At 36.7% G+C, this 22,236-nt stretch overlaps 1 protein-coding gene across 1 annotated transcript; it reads right to left on the bottom strand.

The window, feature by feature from the left end:
- Positions 1-19,110: 19,110 nt before the first annotated feature.
- On the bottom strand, positions 19,111-21,642 carry K441DRAFT_647051 (DUF155-domain-containing protein). The gene is made up of 3 exons (XM_067646841.1): positions 21,513-21,642; positions 20,073-21,390; positions 19,111-19,986 (listed from the first exon to the last, which is right to left on the bottom strand). Exons 1-3 carry the CDS (start codon positions 21,555-21,557, stop codon positions 19,592-19,594), a joined length of 1,758 nt encoding a protein of 585 aa, XP_067497753.1. The 5' UTR covers positions 21,558-21,642; the 3' UTR covers positions 19,111-19,591.
- Positions 21,643-22,236: the final 594 nt, after the last annotated feature.

Below are 22,236 nucleotides of genomic sequence, written 5' to 3'. Positions count from 1 at the left end.
GCCCATTTTATAATTAGTAGCGGCTACTACTATAGCTCATTTAAATCCGTAATTAAGTCAATTGTTTAGTTGTACTTCGTATAATGCGTAATCAACGTCAGCAAGCGATTTAAATGAGCCCCTCTCTGCCACTAGGCCTCTATCGCGACTCTCTACTTTAGTGTAGCAATAGAGCCTCCTCCCCGGCCAATGCCCTCTCTGCAATTAACGTTTTCTACGTCTTCGCCCACCTCCCGTGCGACCCGTAGTAGTAACGCCTGCGACGCCCGCAAAGCCTATAATGCCCTAGAAATAAGCTTATCGCGATTATAAAGGTTAAAATAATAATATTATATTAAGGCTTGTAAATGCAACAGCAGTATCGCGATTAGGGCGCGTGGAGTCGCCATATTATAAGAAGTCGCTACTTTAGCGCGTATGCGAGAGCTTTATATTAAAATGGAATGTGGAACAGGAGCTTAAGGCTCTATATTAAAACGGTGCCAAGAACCTTATTTTAACTACTATATTCAGTATAGTTTACAAATTTAAAAGTCGTTATATTTACCGAACGACACCCTTATATTTATATTTGAGCTCCATTTCTGTTACAATATAAAGCGTATTAATATTGATATTAAATATATTGAACATTGAACATAGTATATAGTAAGCATAGTGTTTTAATTAAAAGTAGACCTCCCCCCCCCCCAGAGCCTAGTAGAGCTCTAAAATAGCTGCTCCCTCGTAACTACTCTCTTAGTGCTATCGTGTCACAGCACTGACCTGACACGTTGTTATGACTCAGTGTTGTCATGACACGAGCACAGACCTGACCCCTGAGCGACGTGTATATATACCACCTCACCTCCTACATAGATCCTCACACGACATCGTTTGTCAATGATATACAGTCACCTCGTACCTCGTACCTTGACAGTCGGCACGTACTGTGACATATCGTTACCTTCGCGATCCTTAGCGTGGTGTAGTAGATATCGCCTAGTACTCTCCAGATTCCGCCAAGGCATCTAAAGCCTCTTATACTACATTTGGCGCCATAAGCCTCCCTCCGGCGGTAATATAACTTAGTAGCTCTTTAAGCACTCTATACGTTTAATATTAGTACTCCCTAGTAATATGCGGTCCTATAAGATTATTCGCCATGCACTTAAAAAGATTTGCTAAGCCTCTACTAACATTAACGGTATAGATAATATATTAATTGCCATTTAAGAAAGTTATAAATAGTTGGCTCTGTAAGTTAAATTAAGCCACCACTTTAGCGCCGTACTTTGAATTAAAATAGGCTTTAATTTAATAAAGTCTTTATACTTATCCTCTACGCTACTAGTAACGTTAAGTATATATATATAGAGTTTAGTTTTAAAAGGCTTAGTAGAGCAATTAGTAAAGGTAACTTTTAGTTTAACTTTGCAATATATATTTCACTCCTCTTAAAGCTTCCTTACTACTATAAACAATTTCTTATACCACTTCTTATTCTAGTGCCTTTTAATATAGGTTTTCTAATATAATAGGTAAAGGAGAATTAAGGCGGCATAGGCAGAAGTATTATTAGTAAGCTTATAGTATTTATTAAAGGTATACTAACTTATAATAATAGCAGTGTAAGGGATATTCTTGCGGTCACCTCGGGCTGCCCTCAGGACAACTCCTCGGACAGTCGCCGGTCACGTGCGGGAGGCACGCGCCCGTAGTATATAGTCTCCACGATCCCAGAGGCCTTACCTTCTTAAGGATTTGTCTCCTCCACAATCTATCTGTTCCTACAATCGTGCCTTATAGTCCCTTGTCTACAAAGTCCCCTTATAAGCGGAGAGAAGGCGTTAATTTAAGCTATATTAATCTTATAAACCTATTAATTAGCAAAGCCTTAATTATGACTAAAAGGCTTACCTTTAACCGCTTGCAGTGTTTAATAAGTATATCTATAGTATATAGCGTCTAGTTAATTAACAAGAAGTCGCCTTAGTTTATTATTATAACTTTATAAACAGCTTAAAAAAGGTATACGTCTTATTAATAATATTCCAATCCTTTAATAAGAGGCAGTTATCTCTTGCTTCCTTATACTAATTCTAATAATATATATTAATCACTATTTAAACTTATTTACTTTTAATAGCTTTAAGTATAATATGCTGTAGGTTCTACTAAGTATTATTATCTAAAGGAATTAATTGCCTAGCTAAGGGTTTAAACTTAAACTCTACTAAGTATACTAATCCCTCTTTAGCCTACGGCCTATACTTCCTTTATCTTTTATATAAGCTTTTTATTAATTATTAAGTTTTTATTAGGCTAAGCTTACTAAAGAGCTTTATTAATTGCTTTTTATTTTTAAGGTAAAGAAAGGCCTAAAGGGTAAGGTAAATAATATAGCTACTATATTAAATTTAATAGTAAACTAGGTCCTAATAAGAAAGCCTTTTTTTTTAAAGGGCTATAGATATTATACAACACATCTTATTAGCTAAGTTATAATTATCGCTATATATATAGCTAATATTGCCTAAAATCTTATAGCTCTTAGTAACGCAAAGAAAGGTAATAGTTTAGTCCTTACTACTATATAAGAGAAGCTCTAGTAGAGTAAGTAGAGCCTTCTATAACTGCCTTATTTCTGCTTTAATAAAATAAGTAATAAGTACTTAAAAGAAATAGTAGTTTAGTAACGTTTATATATTAATTAAGAAGTAGATTTTTAAGAGAGAGCTTTAAAGCTTTGCTTTTAAAATCTTGCGATATACTATATATAATTACTTAATTAGCTTTATTATAGTTACTGTTGCATTAATTACAACTTCTTTAGCAGTATAATTAACTATTATAAGTAACGCATGTAGCTCTAGCTAGGTAGCTATATTATATAGTAGATTTTATAAAGTAATAAGCTATATAAGAGCTTTATTAAAGGCGTCGCAATTAATAGTACCTTAAAGAGTTTACTCTTTTTAAGCTTTACGTTTAAGCTATCTAAAGGCTTATAAGCTATTTATTATATTTAAGAGGCGCTCCTCTTATAATCGCTTTACTTAAAGCTCTCTACCTTAAATCTTTATACTATGCTTTTTAGCTAGGTAGGTATAAATAGACATTAATAAGGCAGAGTTCCATTTGCATATTAAGCAGTACTATATTTAATTCTTACTGTCGCGAATAGCTTTATAAGGGAAAGGATTACAGGTAAACTGCTAATAGAAGTAGTTAACTAGCGCCTTTTATAAGGCAACTTTAGGGTAGTTATAGTTAGTATATTTAGTATAGAGTTACTTAACGCGTTATTATTACTGCTAGAGTAGGTAAACTAATTAGAATTAAGCTTAGAAATAGTAAAGGATATATCATTGTCTTTAATTATATTAGTAGATAAGGGAGGTATAGCGTTAATTAAGGGTAGAGTAGTTAGGGGGGGTGCAAAAATTATTAAAATTAATAATATTATACGTGATACCTTGCAAAATCTAATTTAATATCTTTCAGTATTAAACATATCATATTGATATTAATAAGAGCACTGATTAATATTAGAGGAGCTTAGTGGGCAATATACTGCTGCTAGGCGAAGCCATAGCGGATTTTCTATACAACTTCAGATTCTATACTGTTTTGGCAAGCAATTAACAAGCAAGCAAGCAAGCGGAGGGCCTCCAAATCGGGCAATCAAGCAAGCAGGGGGGTGTTTTGCTTGCTTGCTTGCTTATCAGCAAGTCTGGGTTTAGCAAGTCTGCATTGGGTTCCATGCTCGATTTTCTTTCCCGCATCATACTGGAGGCACGTTAAATGGTTGGCCGGTAGAACTCTCTAAAGTAGCTCGGAGCAACATGAGGCACTGGAGTTCTCGCCATAGCCATGACCTCGCTGGCCTTTGTCCGCAACGCAGTAGGTGGCAGAGGGTAATATTCATTGAGATCCTAATTGGGGTTATTCAAGTGCGTTTGTGGCATATATAATAGACAAAGGTCCCCTCAAATAGATTTAAGACATCGTTTGTTTTCGGAACAAAGACGGTGAACTTAAGAAACTATGAGTCAGTTCACCTATAAGAAAAGTGTAATCTGAACTAACAGCTCTTAGAACAAAGCCACGATGCTCACCTAGATGTATTCGCGATTTGTTGATATGCCGTGTGGTTCTTGGAAGGGGGAACACGCTGCACACTATTGTAAACGTTATGATTGACATCAACGTATCCGACAATTGTGGCTTTCCTACATTCAGATCATGTTATTTAACTTCAGTTTCTGCCCATTTTCATAATTTATTCTCCTTTTCAGTTCTTTAGTCTAACTCGTATGAAACGTTCTGTATCTACTCTTGTCGATCCAGGTCGGGTTTTGAAACGGGTTTCCTTACCACCGTCTTACTACTGTCTCGGTCAGCGACCCAGTCGACGACTCGGTCGACGACTCGGTCACCGACGTAGTCTACTGTCCCTTTTTCTTATGTATACATAGAGGCTATAGAGCCACATTCAATAGACAGAGTTCTCATTCTTTACTTACTCATCGGTGCACGGACTACCGATCGACAACTCTTGTGGAATTCTGAGACTGTTCCCCATCGATCAATGAATATGACAAGCGAATAAGGAGCAAAGCATTGTCTGCTAACGTTCGGTTTGGAACATCAGTCTTCGCAAAACGCCTTCAGCTCCACTCCACAAAACACCTAACCGGCTTTCTGCGCAACGGCTACTGAAGTTCCACCAGGTAATTACGGGAATCATAGCGTTGCCTGTAAGCTCTATCAAATTAACCTATACATGCTTTTCCATTTCTGGTACCGTCTTTGTCTCTGAGAGGTGTATAATTCTGCTGCTCTCCCCCTTTCAGCAGCAAACGTATCCTTATGCCAGTTTCATGCAGGGTGGCTAATCAATCAACTCAATCAACCGGAGGCCTTTAGTTGGTTGAGTTGAAGGCTTAAGTAAGCAGGCTCTGCAGTTGATTGAATTGAGTTGAAGTTGATTGAGTTGATTCAATGAGATTCAACCGGCTTATATAAGACTATTACCAGTCTTGGCATGGTGTTCTAACCGTTCTGCCTACCTTCCTACTTACCTTCCAGCCCTACCTACTGCTCTGCCTATTTATATGCCGTCTTTTTACCTCTCGTATCCATAGTTATAGGCATCGCCAGTACGGCAGGTTGAAGTTATATGCAGACTTGCTAACAAGCAAGCTAAGCAAGCATTGACCCCTCGGCTTGCTTGCTTGCCTATTTTAGAACCTCCTGCTTACTTGCTTGCTTATCTAGGCAAGCCGGCTTGCTAAGCTTGTAAAGCTTGGGTGCTTGCCAAGACTGGTAATCTATTTATTGGTGTTGTAGCAGAGGATCGCTCTATAAGCGTCTTCCTTATCTACCAAGCTCCTGGCCGCCACCAAAGCCAATTGGGAACTAGTATAACAGCGCGCGCGCTATAAGGAAGATTCTATCACCAGTCTTGGCATGGTGTTAATCAGCAAGGATAAGGCGAAGAGGCTATAGAGGAGGAGGCTACAGAGGAGGAGGCAGAGGGCGCTATTTACAGCCATAAGTTAGCAAGCTCTTATAGATAAAATAGCCAACTTACCCATCTTCTTGGCGGCCTTTTAGAAGTCCATTTTCTTAAAGCTCTTTATATACGACAGCGTAGCTAATATATTAGGCTTAAGCCGTAATCAACGCGGCTTAAGCAGATTACCTACCTTACTAAACACCCGTTTATAGTTGTTGCTTATAGCTAGTATAGTAAGGATATCTAGAGCGAGCTTTGCAAGCCTTAGCCGCGTAGTTTGTTCTTGCTACTAATATAGTATTAGGTCCTTAGTAAGAGGGTAATCTTCTAGCAGCGGCTTAATCGCCTTTTAGCGTTAATATTCGTTATTATTTAGCTGCTTGTTAGACGAGCTTATAAACGCGCGTATATAATTATTCCTACCTTATAGAATAGAAACCCGTTTTAGCGCTATTGTTAGTATAGAGGATAGTAGTGGCTTTATCTTATATAAGAGCCAGAGCTTCTAGAAAGACGCGTTATATTTTACCAGCTAATTTAGCTGTTCTACCTAGGCGTTTTAGTAGAATCGCTTATATTACGGGTGAAGGATAGTGGCTATATAGTAGACTAGTGTATTATTAAGCTTATTATAGTATTTTAAAAGCTTTAATTAGCTATAATTTAGAGCTAACTTATAGTAATCCTCTAGAGCTTCCTAATCTAGATAATCTATTATTATCGCCTCTTAAACCCAATTAAGTTTTTCTTTAAATAGCTTTATAAGCAAATTAAATATAGGGATTACCTTCTATATAGCGCTATGTAGTCCTAATTTGCCTCTAGCTTCTAGCATCTTAGTAGCCTAAGTAAGAGGCTCTAAGATTGTAATATAGTTGTTAATAACGCTCTAATTATAGTTGCTTAAGCCGTCCTTAGTAACGCAGTAAAGTTCTTTAGTAACCTTCTTCTTCTTTAACTTTACAGAGGTAGATTTGGTCTTGTATTTATTAATAAAATAGTATATAATTAAGTTAATCGCACTACATAGTGTAGCTGCCCGCTTAAAGGCCTTAAGATAGCTATTTTAGTAAGTATTTACTGGCTTAATTACGGTTAAGACTTAAAAGTCTAGCTATAGCAGCGCCTTATTATTAGCTATTTAATAAGACTTAAATAGCTAATAAAGTTGTAGTATTTTAATAGTAAAGAGGATTTTAAATAGGATACCAAGGGGACCGCATTTTTGCTATTTATTAAGGAACTCTTCTTTTTTCTATATAATATTAGAGTTTAAATAGCAGTAAGCAGGTTATAGAACTTACTAGTATATTTACGTCCTTATTCTTATAGGCTTCCTTATCTATTCTAAATATAATAAACTAGGTAATAAGATTAAGGATATAAGCCGCGTACTAAATTTACTTTTCTATTTTAATAAACTTATAGAGGGTAGCTAGATAATCTAAACACGTATTATTTTTACTCTTATTATTAGTAATAAAGTAGCTAAGATAATTTTTAGTAATATTGTACTGCTATAGAACGGCCTTAATAATTTCTATGTAGTTAACTTTAAAGGAGCAGCCGAGGTGCTCTAGTAAAGTAAGCAGGTAGTTAATAACGTGGCTTTCTCTATTTAGATAGTAAATATATACGCCAATAATTAAGTACTTGTTATTTTTTAACGTCTAGCTATTAAATAAGACATAAATTAGTAAGGTAGTGTTCGCGAGTTTATTATAAATAGAAGGTTAATAGAGTTTATAGTCGTCTAATATATAATCTTATATAGTCTAGTAATTTACCTAGATAACTTATTCTGTATTAGGATTAGCAGCAGTAATTATAGCGCAAAAGTATAGTGTTTTAATCTCTTATAAAGGATAATTGTTAATAGTAATTTAGTTAATTATTGCTTATAAGAAGCGTTTAGAGCTAAAGCTGCCTATAAGCTTATTTATAACTGCTTGCGATATCCTATAGGTACCCTATAAACACTCTATAATTATTATCTTCTGCCTTTTTACTTTAAAATTAATTTTACTATACTTATTATATCTATAGCCTACTTTATTCTTTTTAAGGTATCGCTTAGCAGCTATTATTGCATTAGTAATATTAAATCGTCCGCCTAAAATAGAATGCTTATAGTAGTAGATGTATTTAAAGTAGATTTACTTAGTTCGTTAATTTTAAAGATAATAGCCGTGTTTCTAGATAAAGCTTAGTATCCTCTTAAGCTCTAAATATGGCATTTAGAAGACCTTAAGTCGGTCCCAGTTAATACCGCTATAATTGCTATTATTATTGGCCAAATCCTCGCTGAAATCTTCGTCTAACGTATTAGCAACTTTTGTTACGGACGCTTTAAGTACGATGTTACGACTACTTGGAGAAGAGTTGGAAGAAGCTAGTTGGTTGATAAGAGCACGGTCTAGGATGGAACCGGTAGAACTATATGACGAGGAATGGTAGCCGAGGTCACATAATGTGATCTATATAATCTGTGTAATCTGCGTAATCTATAATAAAGCAGGCAGAGTATACGTATATTATATACAAGAAGGATTTTATAGGAGTACGGTTGTGTATTTAAGGACCCTTAGTCCCTACCTAGATAGTTCCTTCCTTATAGTAATTTTTAGAATATAATTGGAGTTAATCTGTTAGGCAACTACTCTACTAGTTATTATTACTTATTAACTCCTAGTACTTGCATTTCCTACACACCTAGCCCAATAATAGGACCTACCGTAGTTCCTGCTATAAGGTTCCGTTATATAATCACTACCTAGTTACGGTATTAATATAAGGAAGTCGGATAACATGCTACTAAAAGCAGCCACTATAACGCTATTAACGGCGGCAACTATATTAAGGTTAGGTAACGACACTAGTATAGCAGATACTGACTTACAGCAATCTATAACGGTTAGACAGCTATAAGCGATAGTTAATAAGTTAATAGAAAATAGTATAACGTTAGAAAATAGGATTAACGGGATAGGCGTAGTAAAGGTTAAGTTACTATTGATTAAAAGATTTTTAGAAGAAAGATTAAAGCTTAAAGGATTCCTTACGTAAATGCACTTTAAGGTTGCGTAAGAGGGAGCTAAGCTAGTAATACCTATAGATTAAATAGCGTACGCAGAATTGTTCCTAATAGGAAGAGCACTTAAATAGTTTAAGCCTTACCTTACGGAAATCTAGGTAAATAGAATAATAACTACGAACTAAGAGGTACGGTTTATATTCTTAAGCTGGAATAGATTCGTGGAGCGACTTATATAAATATTTAGAGACCTAAAGGCAGCGACTATGGCGGAAAGAAAACTCCAAGATATTACGCAGCGAACCTTAGCAATTAAGTATATAATGTAGTTCTAGACGTTAGCAATATAAGTTAAGTGGAATAATAGGGCGCTTATAGTATAGTATAAATAGGGACTTAAGGCTAAAGTCTAGGATGTAATTATTTTAATAGAAGATGCGGATACCCTAAGGGAACTAATAGATTAGGTAATTAAGATTAATAATTGAATCTACTAAAGGGAATAGGCCAAGAAGGGTTAGGATAGAGTTCTATAGTTATATAAGGCGTAGAGTATATAATAACTAAAGCTAAGTTAGAAACTATAGTATAGCGTAAAGCTAATAGACCTAAGTGGTACTAAAGAAGCCTATAAGAGATGGAGTAAGAAACTATAGAAACCTAAAGGTTAAGGATCTAGTGATTATAGGACTAAGGAGCAGAGGCTAAACTAGGGATCTTAGTAGTAGAAGACGTTTAGGCGGACTCTATAGTAAAGTTAATGGTTTAGAGATAGAGCTTATATAAATTGCGGAAAATAAGGTTACTTTACGAGGGATTATAAAGATAGTTAAAAGTACTATGCAATAAAGGGAACTAGACTAGTGGTAGACAATATATACGTATAGAGGGATAATAGTGCGCTGCGAGGAACAAAAGAGTGTTTAATTAAAAGTTTTATATTTTGTTATAATAATACATGCCAAATTTATAAAGACGCTAAGTATGGCGCAAGCTACTAGCTATAGGAGCCAGTACCTATAAGATATAGAGGAACTAATAAACTAGTTTATAGATTAGATATTAAGGATAATAAATTTAATATAGGCGAAATATTCCGTAATAATAAGGTAATAAAGGCGGTTTACTAGGAACACGTAGCCATTGGAGATGTTATACTAGAGGTAGAGGATGATTCCACTATAGAATAGGGAATATTAGTAGGGATTAAGACCCCACTAAATACGATGTCTATCGCTTTACGAGATGTAAAAGAAGTAGAATAGCGAACTACTTTGGTACTTAATAAAGGCAAGAAGCTAAAGGCTTAAGATTCTTAAGACAAGATAAAAGACGACTAAGATTCTTAAGATAAGATAAGGTAAGCTTAAGGACCTATAATAGACGATAACCGATAGAGTAGAGTAGTAGCTTAGTTTAAAGATATACGAATAAGCTTGGGACGAAGATTCCCATAGGTATAAGATTCTTAAGACGAGATAAGTGAGATTTAAGACTCTTAAGACGAGATAAGAACACTAAGTAAGCCTAGTTAGACTAAGGCTGGAGCCAAGCTTAAGTTAAAAGCAAGCTTAGGATTAAAGAATCTAAGGGACTAAGAATTTGGGGTATGAATTAGGACACCTATAGGTAAAAAGCAAGGAGCTTCTTTACAGATTAGAGAATCTGTAATATAAATAGTAACTAGACTAGGAGATAGATATATAGACTTAGAGGACTTACTAGTAGAATATAGTGTTTAGGCTAAAGATCAAAAAGTTAATACTAAGATTAAAAAGTAAGATAACTTTAAGGATCTAAGCGCAAGGCGCAAACTAAAGGAAACTATAGAAGAATTTAGAGTAAGAATTATTGTATAGCAAGAATAGAAACTAGATAAGAGATCTAGTATATTGGGACGTATAAGGGATAGAGCGCTAGTATAAAGAACTACTAATAGGCTAATAGTAGGTATACTAAGAGCTAAGTGGCTTACTAAACTGGAAAACGAAGAGGATTTAGGAATTCCTACTAGGTTTAAAGAACGACATATAAAGGGCTGTTATAACGTAGTAATAAGAAGATATTTCCTTACGGATAAGCCGTATATACTCTAGCAGCTATACTAAAAGTAGTATAGGTAGTGATATAATAATAAGTGGGAAGATTTCTATATGTAGTTAGATAAAAAAAGTTATTTAAAACCACCTAATTACAGAAAAGGCTATAACTTATATTAAAGGGGCCTTAATTATAATGTTAAAGGATCTAGAGGAACGTTTAGAGGACTAGAGAAGTAAGAGACGTATTTTAGTACCTATAAATAAAGTCGCAACGTTTAGATTAGTATAATAAAGGTTTAAACTTAAGAATAAAGACGAGCTAAGAGTTAACCTAAAGCACTTAGTATACTATACGTTATTATAGATTGCGTGCGTAGATAATATATATAAGATGCATAAGAATCCGAAAGAAAAGAATTGGAAATACCCTATAAGGATATACTGGATAATAGATAAGCAATAGTATAGGAATGCCAAATATATATATAGATGGCATCTAGCAAAAGTCTAAGAGGAAGGAGATGTAATACTTTAACTAGGAAGATTTCTTACGGAAGAATACTTAGACGAATAATAGTGGTGGGAATGCCTAAAGAATATGTGTCTATAGTATATTAAAGACAAAAAGCGAACTAGGTATTGGCTAAAGAATAAGCTAAGTGTATAAGGATTAAGTAGCTAATAGTTAGGAAAAGTAGAGGCCTATGGGACTAAAGGGAGCTAGTAGTAGAGCCTTAGACCCTTAAAGGAATTTAAGGATAATACCTAAATTTATAAGTTAAATAGCAAGATTAACAGTTTAAGGTATTAATAGATAGTAGAGCAATAAGGAACTATATCTTGCTAGCAATAGTTAAAAGGATAGGATTACCTTATAGATAAAAGGAGGAGCCTTACCTATTAGTGACAATTTTAGGAGATCTAATAGCCTATAGAGGAGGGATTATTAACCTTAAAATAGGACCTATTTAGATAACTATTAAAGGAAGACGAATTAAGATGTCTTTTAATATCCTACTATTAGGATAGGACGAGGTAGTACTAGGGATGCCTTGGTTATAGGAATACAATCTAAAGATCGATTAGGTTATAGGTTAAGTCGATATTAGGGATACTTAACGCCGCAAGATATAACAATAAGCTAAGTTGGTATGGTATTAAGTAGGAGCGACCTATAAAGAGATAGAAAAAGGGCTAAGCTATATACTAAAGAGATACTATAAGTATAGCAAGAAACTATAGTTACTAAAGAGTGAAAAGCTATTAGAATATGCAGTATAGGACTATAAGATAGAATTAAAACTAGAAATAAGCCTAAGGTTCTTTCTAATCTATAAGCTTACTAAAGAAGAGGGTAGAGCATTAAAAGAGTTTATTTAGGAAAATCTATAAAAGGGATATATTAGACCATCGCAGTTATTAGCGGGTTATCCAGTACTGTTCGTACTAAAGAAAAATAGTAAACTAAGACTGTGTATCGACTATAGATAGTTAAATAGCATTATAAGAAAGGATAGGTATCCTTTACCCTTAATTAGCGAAATTTAAGATAGGATAGGTAATGCGCAAATCTTTACAAAGATAGATTTAAGATAGGTGTACTATTAGATTAGAATTAAGGAAGGCGATAAATAAAAGGCAGCCTTTAGGTTAAAGGAAGGACTGTATAAACTATTAGTTATGCAATTTAGGCTTATAAACGCACCAGCAATATTCTAGAAGCGTATTAACAATATATTAGGAGAATACTTAGATGAATTTGTTATAGTATATCTTAATATTATTATTATCTACTTAATAACTAAGGAAGAATATAAAGAACACGTTAAATAGGTTTTAAAGAGACTATAAGAAGAATAGATACTGGTAGTAATTAAGAAATATAAGTTCTTTACCAAAAAGACCGATTTCGTAGGATTTATTATTAAACTAGGCTAACTTAGTATAGATCTAAAGAAGATTAAGGCTATAGCGAATTGGCAGGAACTAGAGAACGTTACGCAGTTAAGATTATTTTTAAGGTTTTATAATTACTGCAGAAGGTTTATAGCGTAGTAGTTAAAAGATATTAAACTACTTACGCGGTTAATAAAGAAAGAAGAACTATAGGTATGGGAAGAGGAATAGCAAGAACTCTTTAAAAAAGTTAAAGAGTTATTTACCTAGGAGCCAGTTCTTAAGATCTATTAACTAGAACTAGAGACGGTTGTAGAAATAGATATATTAGACTATATATTAGGGGCGTGCTTTACGTAAAGATATTAAAATAGATGGCACCTAGTGGTATACTATAATTAAAAGATGACACCACTAGAGTTAAACTATAATATCTATAATAAGGAGTTATTAGGTATAGTTGCAGTATTAAAGGAATAAAGAGCATTCTTATAAGATATAGAGAAACTATTTATAGTTAAGATAGATTATAAGAACCTAATAGGATTCCTAATAATAAAGGAACTTAACCAAAGATATGTTAGATGGGTAGAGATGCTTATAGAATACTATTTCGAGATTTAGTATATTAAGGGTACAGATAATACGCGGGCAGATGCTCTAAGCTGTAAAGCTAAACTATAAAATAACGAAAAGCCATTAGGGGCTTTACTGCGAAAAGACATAGATGGATTAATTAGGTATAATTATCTAAAGATTATAATAACTTAGGAAGATAAGAAGTTGGAAAGAGTCTATAAGATACTAGAAAACTTTTAGGTATAAAGGATTTTAAAAGTATAGCTAGAAGATCTATAGACGGATATATATAAAAATTAAGAAGTAAAGTATATCCTAAAAAGCATAGCGGAGTAATTTATAGAAGAATTCTATAAGGGATTAACTTAAGAATATAATGGAGCTATAGGCTTAGTGTTAAGACTCTAAGAGGAGTATATTATTAATGGAATCTAGAGGATAGCTAGAAAAATTATAAAAGAATATTTAGATTGCTAAAGGAATAAACTAATGAGGTATAAGCTATATAGAGGGCTATAACCTATTAAATTACTAGAGAGACTATGGGAGGTTATATTATGGGACTTTATTATTAAGTTACTAAAGTTAAGAGATCCTATTACTAGGTAAGATTATAACGCGATTTTAGTAATAGTAGATAAGCTTATAAAGTGGGGATACTTTATAGCATGCATAAAAGAGATATTAGCGGAAGATATCGCTAGAATCTATATTAAAGAAGTATTTATAAAATATAGAGTACTAAGCAAAATTATATCGGATAGAGATTTAAGATTTATAGTAGTATTCTAGGAAGTGTTCTTAGTAGAGTAAGGAGTTTAAGTAGTAACTTCTACTGTATATTATCCGCAGACAAATAGTTAAATAGAAAGACTAAATTAGATACTAGAGCAGTATCTAAGGTATTATATTAATTATATACAGAATAATTGGGTATCGCTATTACTAGTTATATAGTTTATATATAATATAATACCTTAAGAAGGAATGGGTACGTTACTATTTAAGGCAAATTATAGATATAAGCTAAGAACATTATTATTATTACGGTAAGTAAAAAAAACAAGTAGTAAGGCTAAAGAGAGAATAAAGACGTTAATAAATCTTTATATAGACCTTATAGAATTAGTAAAGGAAGTATAAAAGAGAATAAAAAAGTACTATAACGCTAAGAGATCTAAGGGACTAGATCTTAAGGAGGGAAATAAAGTATAGCTACTATATAAAATTTTTAAGAGTCGACAACTAAGTAAAAAGTTAGACTACGTTAGACTAGGACCTTTTAAAATTATATAGAAAATTTCACTAGTTATATTTAAGTTAAACCTACCAGCTAAAATAAAGATCTACCCTATATAGCACATCGTAATGCTAGAGCTAGTATATAGGAATATTAAGCCACTAGTCTATAAAGCAGACATGTATAAAGAATAGGAAGAAGACAAATAGTAAGTTTCGAAGATTATTAGTTATAAAGATATTAATAATAAAATATAGTATAAGTGTTGGTGTCACAGGGTAACTCACCAATGCTACTCAAGTAGACACAGTAAATGTTGGTTGTAAAGCTTGTTGTTCATGGAATAAGGAAGGGGGGTGAGGAACATAAGGTTCCTCACCACGCTAATGCCGCGGCGACACGTGACGACACGTGACGACCGCTTGCCTTATTCCCGACACTAGCAACTCTTCTTTTATGGTTGCCATCTATATACACTTATAGATTGCTACTATATAAAGATATAAAGCTAAGGAGAAAAAGAAAAAGAAGAGGAAAAAAAAAGAATCGTTTTAGAAGTAGGAGTAGGTGGATATCTTACAAAGGACGCTAAGGCGCTAGTGGTAAGCGAGCTAATAGCGATTTTCTATTCCGGGGATAGAAAATCCTAATTGGCTGGTTAAAATTAGGGTCCGCAGAATATCGCAGGTAAAAGCAGTAAAAGTCGGTTAGCTGCAGGCAGGGCAGCAAGGGTCTATTGTAATAGCAGTATGGTGCCAGTAATAGGTCGTTCGGGTGGCAGTATAATGCTAGCAACGGGGTCGTGTTCTAGGGAGCAAAGCTCTACCTAGTTCTGTTCGGGTCGTTCTTATTAGCACAATCATTCGGTTATTAGATCGCAGGCGTATCGGCGCGATCAGTATTATAATAGTAGGCATAGCGGCGCTATCGGTTTATTAATGGTATATAGCAGTGCAGTGCCAGTATAGGGTCAGTTCCGTAGGCAGATCAGCACAGAATCATAGATACTAGCAGTTCTTTCTTTTATAGATTGCCTACGTAACTATGCCATTCCAACCGCTCCCCCCCCTTACATCACTCTTTCTTTACGGTACCCTCCATAAGAACTTCCTATCTAGATTACGCTGGTAGCCACCTCTATAGCTACCTTAGGAACTATAGGAGTCTTAGAATTCCCCTCCACACTAGATCTTCTAAAGCTTATTAAATGTTTATAAAGAAGTAGAAACTTATTACGGAGATTGCTATAGAGATTACTGCGGAAATTACTGCGGAGATTACTAGTAGGACGGAGCTTAAGCGGACGGAGCTTGTGTGGACGGAGCTTGTGTAGACAGAGCTTGTGTAGACGGAGCTTGTGCGGACGGAGCTTATAGGGACGGAGCTTAAGGCACAGGTTAAGATACAACAGCTTAAGGAACTTAAGGTGTTTAATAGCCTAAGGTTATCTATGGTGGTTTTTACGGAGGTTCTTCCGGAAGTTCTTACGGACGTTACTACGGATATTACTGCGGACGTTTTTAAGGAACTTAAGGTATTGCTTATAGCTGTCCGTTATTGGGATTCCCTTAAGAGTTAAGCTTCTTTATAGCGCGTAGTTGCTACTTAATCTCTTATAGAGTCCATTTATACTCTTCTTTTACATTAAAAACCTGCTTCTAAATATTATCTCTAATATTACCCCCATTTATAGGTACAAATACTCTATTCTCCCGTAGAAAGTTACGGAAGTCCTATATAATATCCTTATTCGCGGAAGCCTATATTTCCTTTATCCATCTAATAAAGTCCTCCCTTATACATTCCCATAGCGCGGTATTATCGTATTTACTATCTTTATAGTATGCCATGCGGTATAATAAGAATCCATTTAGATCCTTTTACTCAGCGGTTATAAAGTCGGTTATAGGTCTATCCCATATCTCCGGGTTAATATCTTTCTCATACTTCTTTAGATAGGTCAACGCCATAATAACAGTTATTTAACGTGTAGAGAGTGTTAAGAATATAGGGATAGCGTGCTAGCAGAACTTTAATAGTCTGGCAGAGCTAAAATTATTATAAGGTAAGGGCGCGCTAGTACTGCCTTAGATGCTAATAGAGGAGTATAAGGGCCAGAGAGCGCGTTATTAACGTGATTTTAACGTGGTAGGGCCGCTAGAAACGTGGCAGAGTATCAAGAGTGTTGTTTTTAACGCGTTTTAGACGTTAACTTAGGACCTTAGGTTTAGTAATACTTCTAACCTAAAGTACTTGACCAAATCTTCGTAAACGTGGTTGTTCTATATAATAGACGCAACTTGGTATCTCCTAGTACTTAGTAACACTTCTATTACTAGTTTTCCGCAAGTCTAAGGTAGCACAGTATCGCCGGGATCTATTCCATATAAGCGCATATAGCACCCCTGCATAAAACTGTCTCTTCTATTAAAAACCTTACTATTCTGTAGTTAACTGTGTATTCAACCACTGATCAGTGTTAGTGTTATAGGGTAACTCACCAATGCTACTCAAGTAGACATAGTAAATGTTAGTTATAAAGCTTGTTGTTTATAGAATAAGGAAGGGGGGTAAGGAACATAAGGTTCCTTACCACGCTAGTGCCGCGGCGACACGTGACGACACGTGACGACCGCTTGCCTCATTCCCGACAATAAGGTTAAGTAGATAGGCTATAATAAGACTACCTAGGAGCTACTAGAGAATTTAAAGAACGCTATAGGAAAGGTATAGGAGTATTAGAAGAAATTAGGTTAGGTAGCATTAATAAAGAGGGATCGCTAAAGAATAAGTCACCTAAGGGGGACCTAAGAAGAGTAGTTACCAAACTACTTAAATCTGTTCCCTTCTCTATTAAAAAAGAATCCGTTTTTTTATTACCAAGTTCCTATAGACCTTATTCTATAAGTTTCTACTCCTTAAAATGGACCTTTTTACGTACCTTCTTAAAACGGATTAACTAAGCGGACGCCGCAAGATAAGACTTAAGGGCCCGTTGCTAAGCATTAGCAGCCTCTTATTTAGCGTCCTAAAAACGGCGCAATTTAGTAAGAGTAATAGACAGTTTATTATCTAGCTGTATAGTAGTAGATTAAATATAAGACCCTAAGACAAATTAATTAAGGAACTAGACGACTATTAAGAGTAATAGGTTGCGTATATTTAGCATTAAAGATAGAGCGAACGTCATAGGACAAACGAATATTTGCTTTAGTGTACTCTAAGCAAAAGGACGGTTACCGCGAAGATAGGTTCGCCAGCGTAATATAAACTAGCCCCTTTTTTAAACAATAAGAACACGGAGATAGTATAATCTTACCTAAAGACAATATTATAGTAATAGTGCGAGTGCAACGAACAGTTAAAGAAGAAGAAATTGCTTTAGGTATAATAAGTAATAATATTAACTAAATTAATTAGATAGATATTACACCTTTAGTAAACAACTTAGAGATATTAGGAATCTTTAAGGACAAAGATAGGAAGGAGGGAGATAGTGTTACGGACGCTTTAAGTATAATATTATAACTACTTAGAGAAGAGTTAGAAGAAGCTAGTTAGTTAATAAGAGTACGGTCTAGGATAAAACCGGTAGAACTATATAATAAGGAATGGTAGCCGAGGTTATATAATATAATCTATATAATCTGTATAATCTACGTAATCTATAATAAAGTAAGTAGAGTATATATATATTACGTACAAGAAGGATTTTATAGGAGTACGGTTGTATATTTAAGGACCCTTAGTCCCTACCTAGATAGTTCCTTTCTTATAGTAATTTTTAGAATATAATTAGAGTTAATCTATTAGGCAACCACTCCACTAGTTATTATTACTTGTCAACTCCTAGTACTTGCATTTCTTACACACCTAGCCTAATAATAGGACCCACCGTAGTTCCTGCTATAAGGTTCCATTACAACTTTGCTAAGAGTAATTATTAGTATTTCTTCTTCCTTATTGCGCAGGTTCTCTTTAGTAAGGTCCTAAGATATTACAGGTAGAATATAGCTAGGTGTTTTAATGAATTCGTGATAGAATTAGATAGAGGATGTAATAGAGCTTTTTTAGTGTAGGATAAGAGGTATAGGAGCTGTAAATAAAGTTTTATTTAGATCGGAAAAATAATTTAAAAGGGTTTAGCCCCTACCTAAAAAGGTTAAACTATTAATATTTACCTAAAATCTATATAATATATTACCTATTAAGTAACTAAGCTTAATAAGCAAGCCACCCCCCTCCGGCTTGCTTGCTTGCTTATTTTAGACCCCTCTGCTTGCTTGCTTAGCTTGCTTAAACCTTCCAAGCTAAGCAAGCCAAGTAAGCCGGCTTGCTTGTTAGCAAGTCTGGTTGTATGTGGTAATAGTAGCCGCAAAGGCGCTTCTAACTAATTCCTGCATATATATCCGCATTAAAGTTAACACTACCTATTTACTAAAAATATAAAAAGTTTTAACTAAGTTTAATCAATTTAACTTAACTAGGTCTTTTAAATTGATTGATTACTAAGATTTACAGGCCTCTAGTTGATTGAGTTGATTGCCAAGCCTCAACTCAACTCAATCAACGGTTGAAGTTCGTTGATTGATTAGCCACCCTGGTTTCATGAGTTACGTACTAACATGCTAGGTTTATAGCGGTAGTGACAGACGAGTTTCTGGATTTTACTCAANGGGGGGGGGGGGGGGAATGATCTAAGATCTGTAGGCCTTACGAACGATTGTAAATGGTGTTCCTGCGCTAGCAGGTAGAAGGAAGGTTTCGACGCTCGGAACAGTGATAACGATAATGTGGTACCAAAGCGAGTTTTAATGTGAGAACTCGTGTGAAGATTGATCTATGAAGAAAAGAGACTATATATACATGAGGTATGAGTCATAGGTAGGGGGGGACCCCCCTACCTAGAAGGCTAGAACTCCTGAACTAAGCCACATTTGGCGTCTGACATTTAACCACTCTGATTCAGTAGCTTAGTGTTGGTCTACGCAATAATATAGAGTAACTGGAAGGATGATTATAGAACGGAAGTGGAACGGATAACTCGTGAATAATACATATGGATAGGGCTGATGGTTAGTTCGTTTTATGGTATTCCTAAACATGACGAACAAGAAAGCGCTCGACAAAATTGATTTGTCCGACTTAAGGAAATTCGCCGCAGATGCAGAGAACTGAGATGTTACAAATAAATCGGCACGGTCTACATTCCAGCACCTGACCAACGCCTATCTATAGGTGTCCGCACATGTACCAAAAACAGTCTGGGAAGTTGCATAAGCTCCTAGCTCTTATTCTTATCCTATAAACCTCTTCAACACCCACCACAACCCCCGAGCTATCAGTAGTGCAGGGCCTGGCACAGCAGGCCCAACGCCTTTTCCCAACGCCTTCCCTACTACACTCTCCTTTCCTTTCCCATGCAGAATTGCAAACCTTAATAGGACCTCTAAACAAGTGACTACGATACTTAACACGATAAGTATAATAATAATCCATGTGATCCTCGTCATTTTCTTGTCCGAAATGGAGTCAGACAAGATCTCGCCAAGGTCAAGGAAGACACGGCAGCGCTCATTCAGGACTTGGATACGGGGCTTGATCTCAAGGTATTCACGGACAGCGGTGTAGAGGGGGTGGAGGGTCGGTTCCGAATCCCAAAAGAAGTTAGGAGTGTCGAGCATATTTGATGCTTTATCGTTTGGTTAGCACGCTGGCATTCAGAATAATATCCCGAGATAGAAGAACTAGAAGCTGCGACTTGAGAGGGCCACTTACAGAGGTTCACATCAACACGGCTGGTAAACAATCTCCCAATCATTTTGACCACCTCGCGCCTACTCATGCCCAGCTTCCCCGTAAGAGCGAGGCGGCGCGGAACGTACTGCGCCTCAAGCATAGTTTTCGCCATTCGTTCTTCGAAGAAGCTCAGTTTGGTGCTCTGCGCAATCGCATGGCTCATTGCTAATTTAATCGTGTGGTCACCGCTGCGTAGCGTTATCATGTCATTATAGACTCTTGGACGCGGGATTTCGGGGTTGTACTCGAAGTGGAATTCTTCGGTTTCGAAATCGGATTCGGGCTGCGGGCGCGTAACGAGCGAGATGCCCGTGTCTGATGCAGAAAATGTCAGGTCCGCGAGGATATCTTTTTCTTGACGCTCAGTAAAGTTCCAGAAGACAGCGACTCCATACGAGAAGACGAACATTTCGCTAAACGAGAGAGCGTTGGGGGCAATCCGAGGGGGAGAGGATGGCCGGCGTTCCCTATCTGAGTTGTTAGAAGGATCCCGTTGTGGAGAGTCAGTGGAGTCTCGGCGATGGTCTTGAGACTGCGGATGGTCGTGAGGACTTGGGCTGGGGCTCTCGCCATCCTCGGTCGCACGGACGCCGTACTGTTCTGTTTCCCCAAAATACCCTTCGTGATACTCCCGCCTCTCATTACGCTCAATCTCCTCATCCAAGAGGCTTTTACCACCTGGGCTCCTCAACACAGGACTACTCCTAACCCTGTACCCATCGCTTCCTGGTAGGAGGGGTAAACGATACACAGTATACAAGCAGTCATCATACAACTTCGTCCTAGCATGGTGTTGCGTTTTAACAAATTCTGCCGTGCTCTTCATCTTGTATGCCTGCGCCGTGCAGTATGCTGTGACCCTTGCTAGTTGTTCAGCTCTCCTGGCTTTTGGTAGCCGTTCCGCATAACTCTTGTCCTTTAGTCCTCCCTTTACTCCCCGTCTCTCCAACTGCTCATCCCGCGGCGGTGCGACGTCGTCCTCCCCAAAATATACTTTCTCATCTTCTGTTGCAACCTCGGTTTCCGGCAGCAGGACCAACTTCTCACTGACCTTACTGGAGCGACTAGGCATATGTTGCGGTATTAAACGGCCAGAGAACTTCGGGTCGAATGGGTGACGACCACTGGGTGTGCGTACACCCGTTTGGGGATGGCGGTCGGGAAGGCCCCGACGCTGCTGTGAGGGAATCTCGGATGCATATTGCAAAATATTGTCCACACCGATGAGCTTTGTCCCGGTGCGTTGGAGGGGTGCGCGTTGAGGTATGTGCGGATGAACGTCACGGGCATCGGTCACCTGCAGAATTGGAAAGCATTAGCTCCATATTCCTAAGAAAGGGTGCAGATTTAGGCCATTGATGCGAATGTATAGACAGGGTGATTGCCTTGAGGAAGACTGAAACGAGGATGAAAAAGTACCAGAACTGTGGGGCCCCGCTTGCTTTTGGTGGTGGTAGTGCTCATGGCGAGCTATGAGAGGTATCAATGGGTGTTATCGATGGGTGGCAGGCATTGGAGAAGAGTAAGTCTGGTGGCCGGCGAGCTTCATTGTTGCTTGGTGAAGCAGACAGGGAAGCTAAAGTACGCTCTTGGACGTCATCCGAGTTCCAGCCGCACAGACCACTAATTCGCATCAACCATGTGAAATGCATACAAAGCAGAACCATTTGATAAGTCGACAAGTCTTGCGAATAGAAGTTTTGTCATAACACAGCGAATACATTTCGAAAGTACGGTTAGGCCTCTACGTTTTAATTACTATAGTCAAGAGAGCAATCAAGTAATCATTCATTGTACAAGACAAGCGCTTCTTACCCAACGCCTTACAATCCTGACCCGCCTGAGCACATATATCCGACTCATGCTGCTCACTTTCCCCAGCAAGTAGCGGCACGGCCTCTCTAATTATTATTCCCACTCATGGTAATTGTGCTGTAATGAAAACATAGAAGGGGCGTGAAATATAACCAGGATAGGGGTATTAGAACCAATGTTTGCAACCAAGGAAATCGAGAGCTGAGACAAAGGAAGAGGAGACATGCACAGCTGTATCTACGCCTAGCTCAGGGTGATCCGCTATGTCATACAGCATGCCAGCGTGCCGAGGAGGTCAGCTTTTAGAAAGAAAAAAATGGTCAAGCAA

Source organism: Cenococcum geophilum (genome assembly GCF_001692895.1).
Source record: "Cenococcum geophilum 1.58 unplaced genomic scaffold K441scaffold_70, whole genome shotgun sequence".
NCBI lineage: Eukaryota > Fungi > Ascomycota > Dothideomycetes > Gloniales > Gloniaceae > Cenococcum > Cenococcum geophilum.
This window is presented reverse-complemented; position numbering and strand designations above follow the sequence as displayed.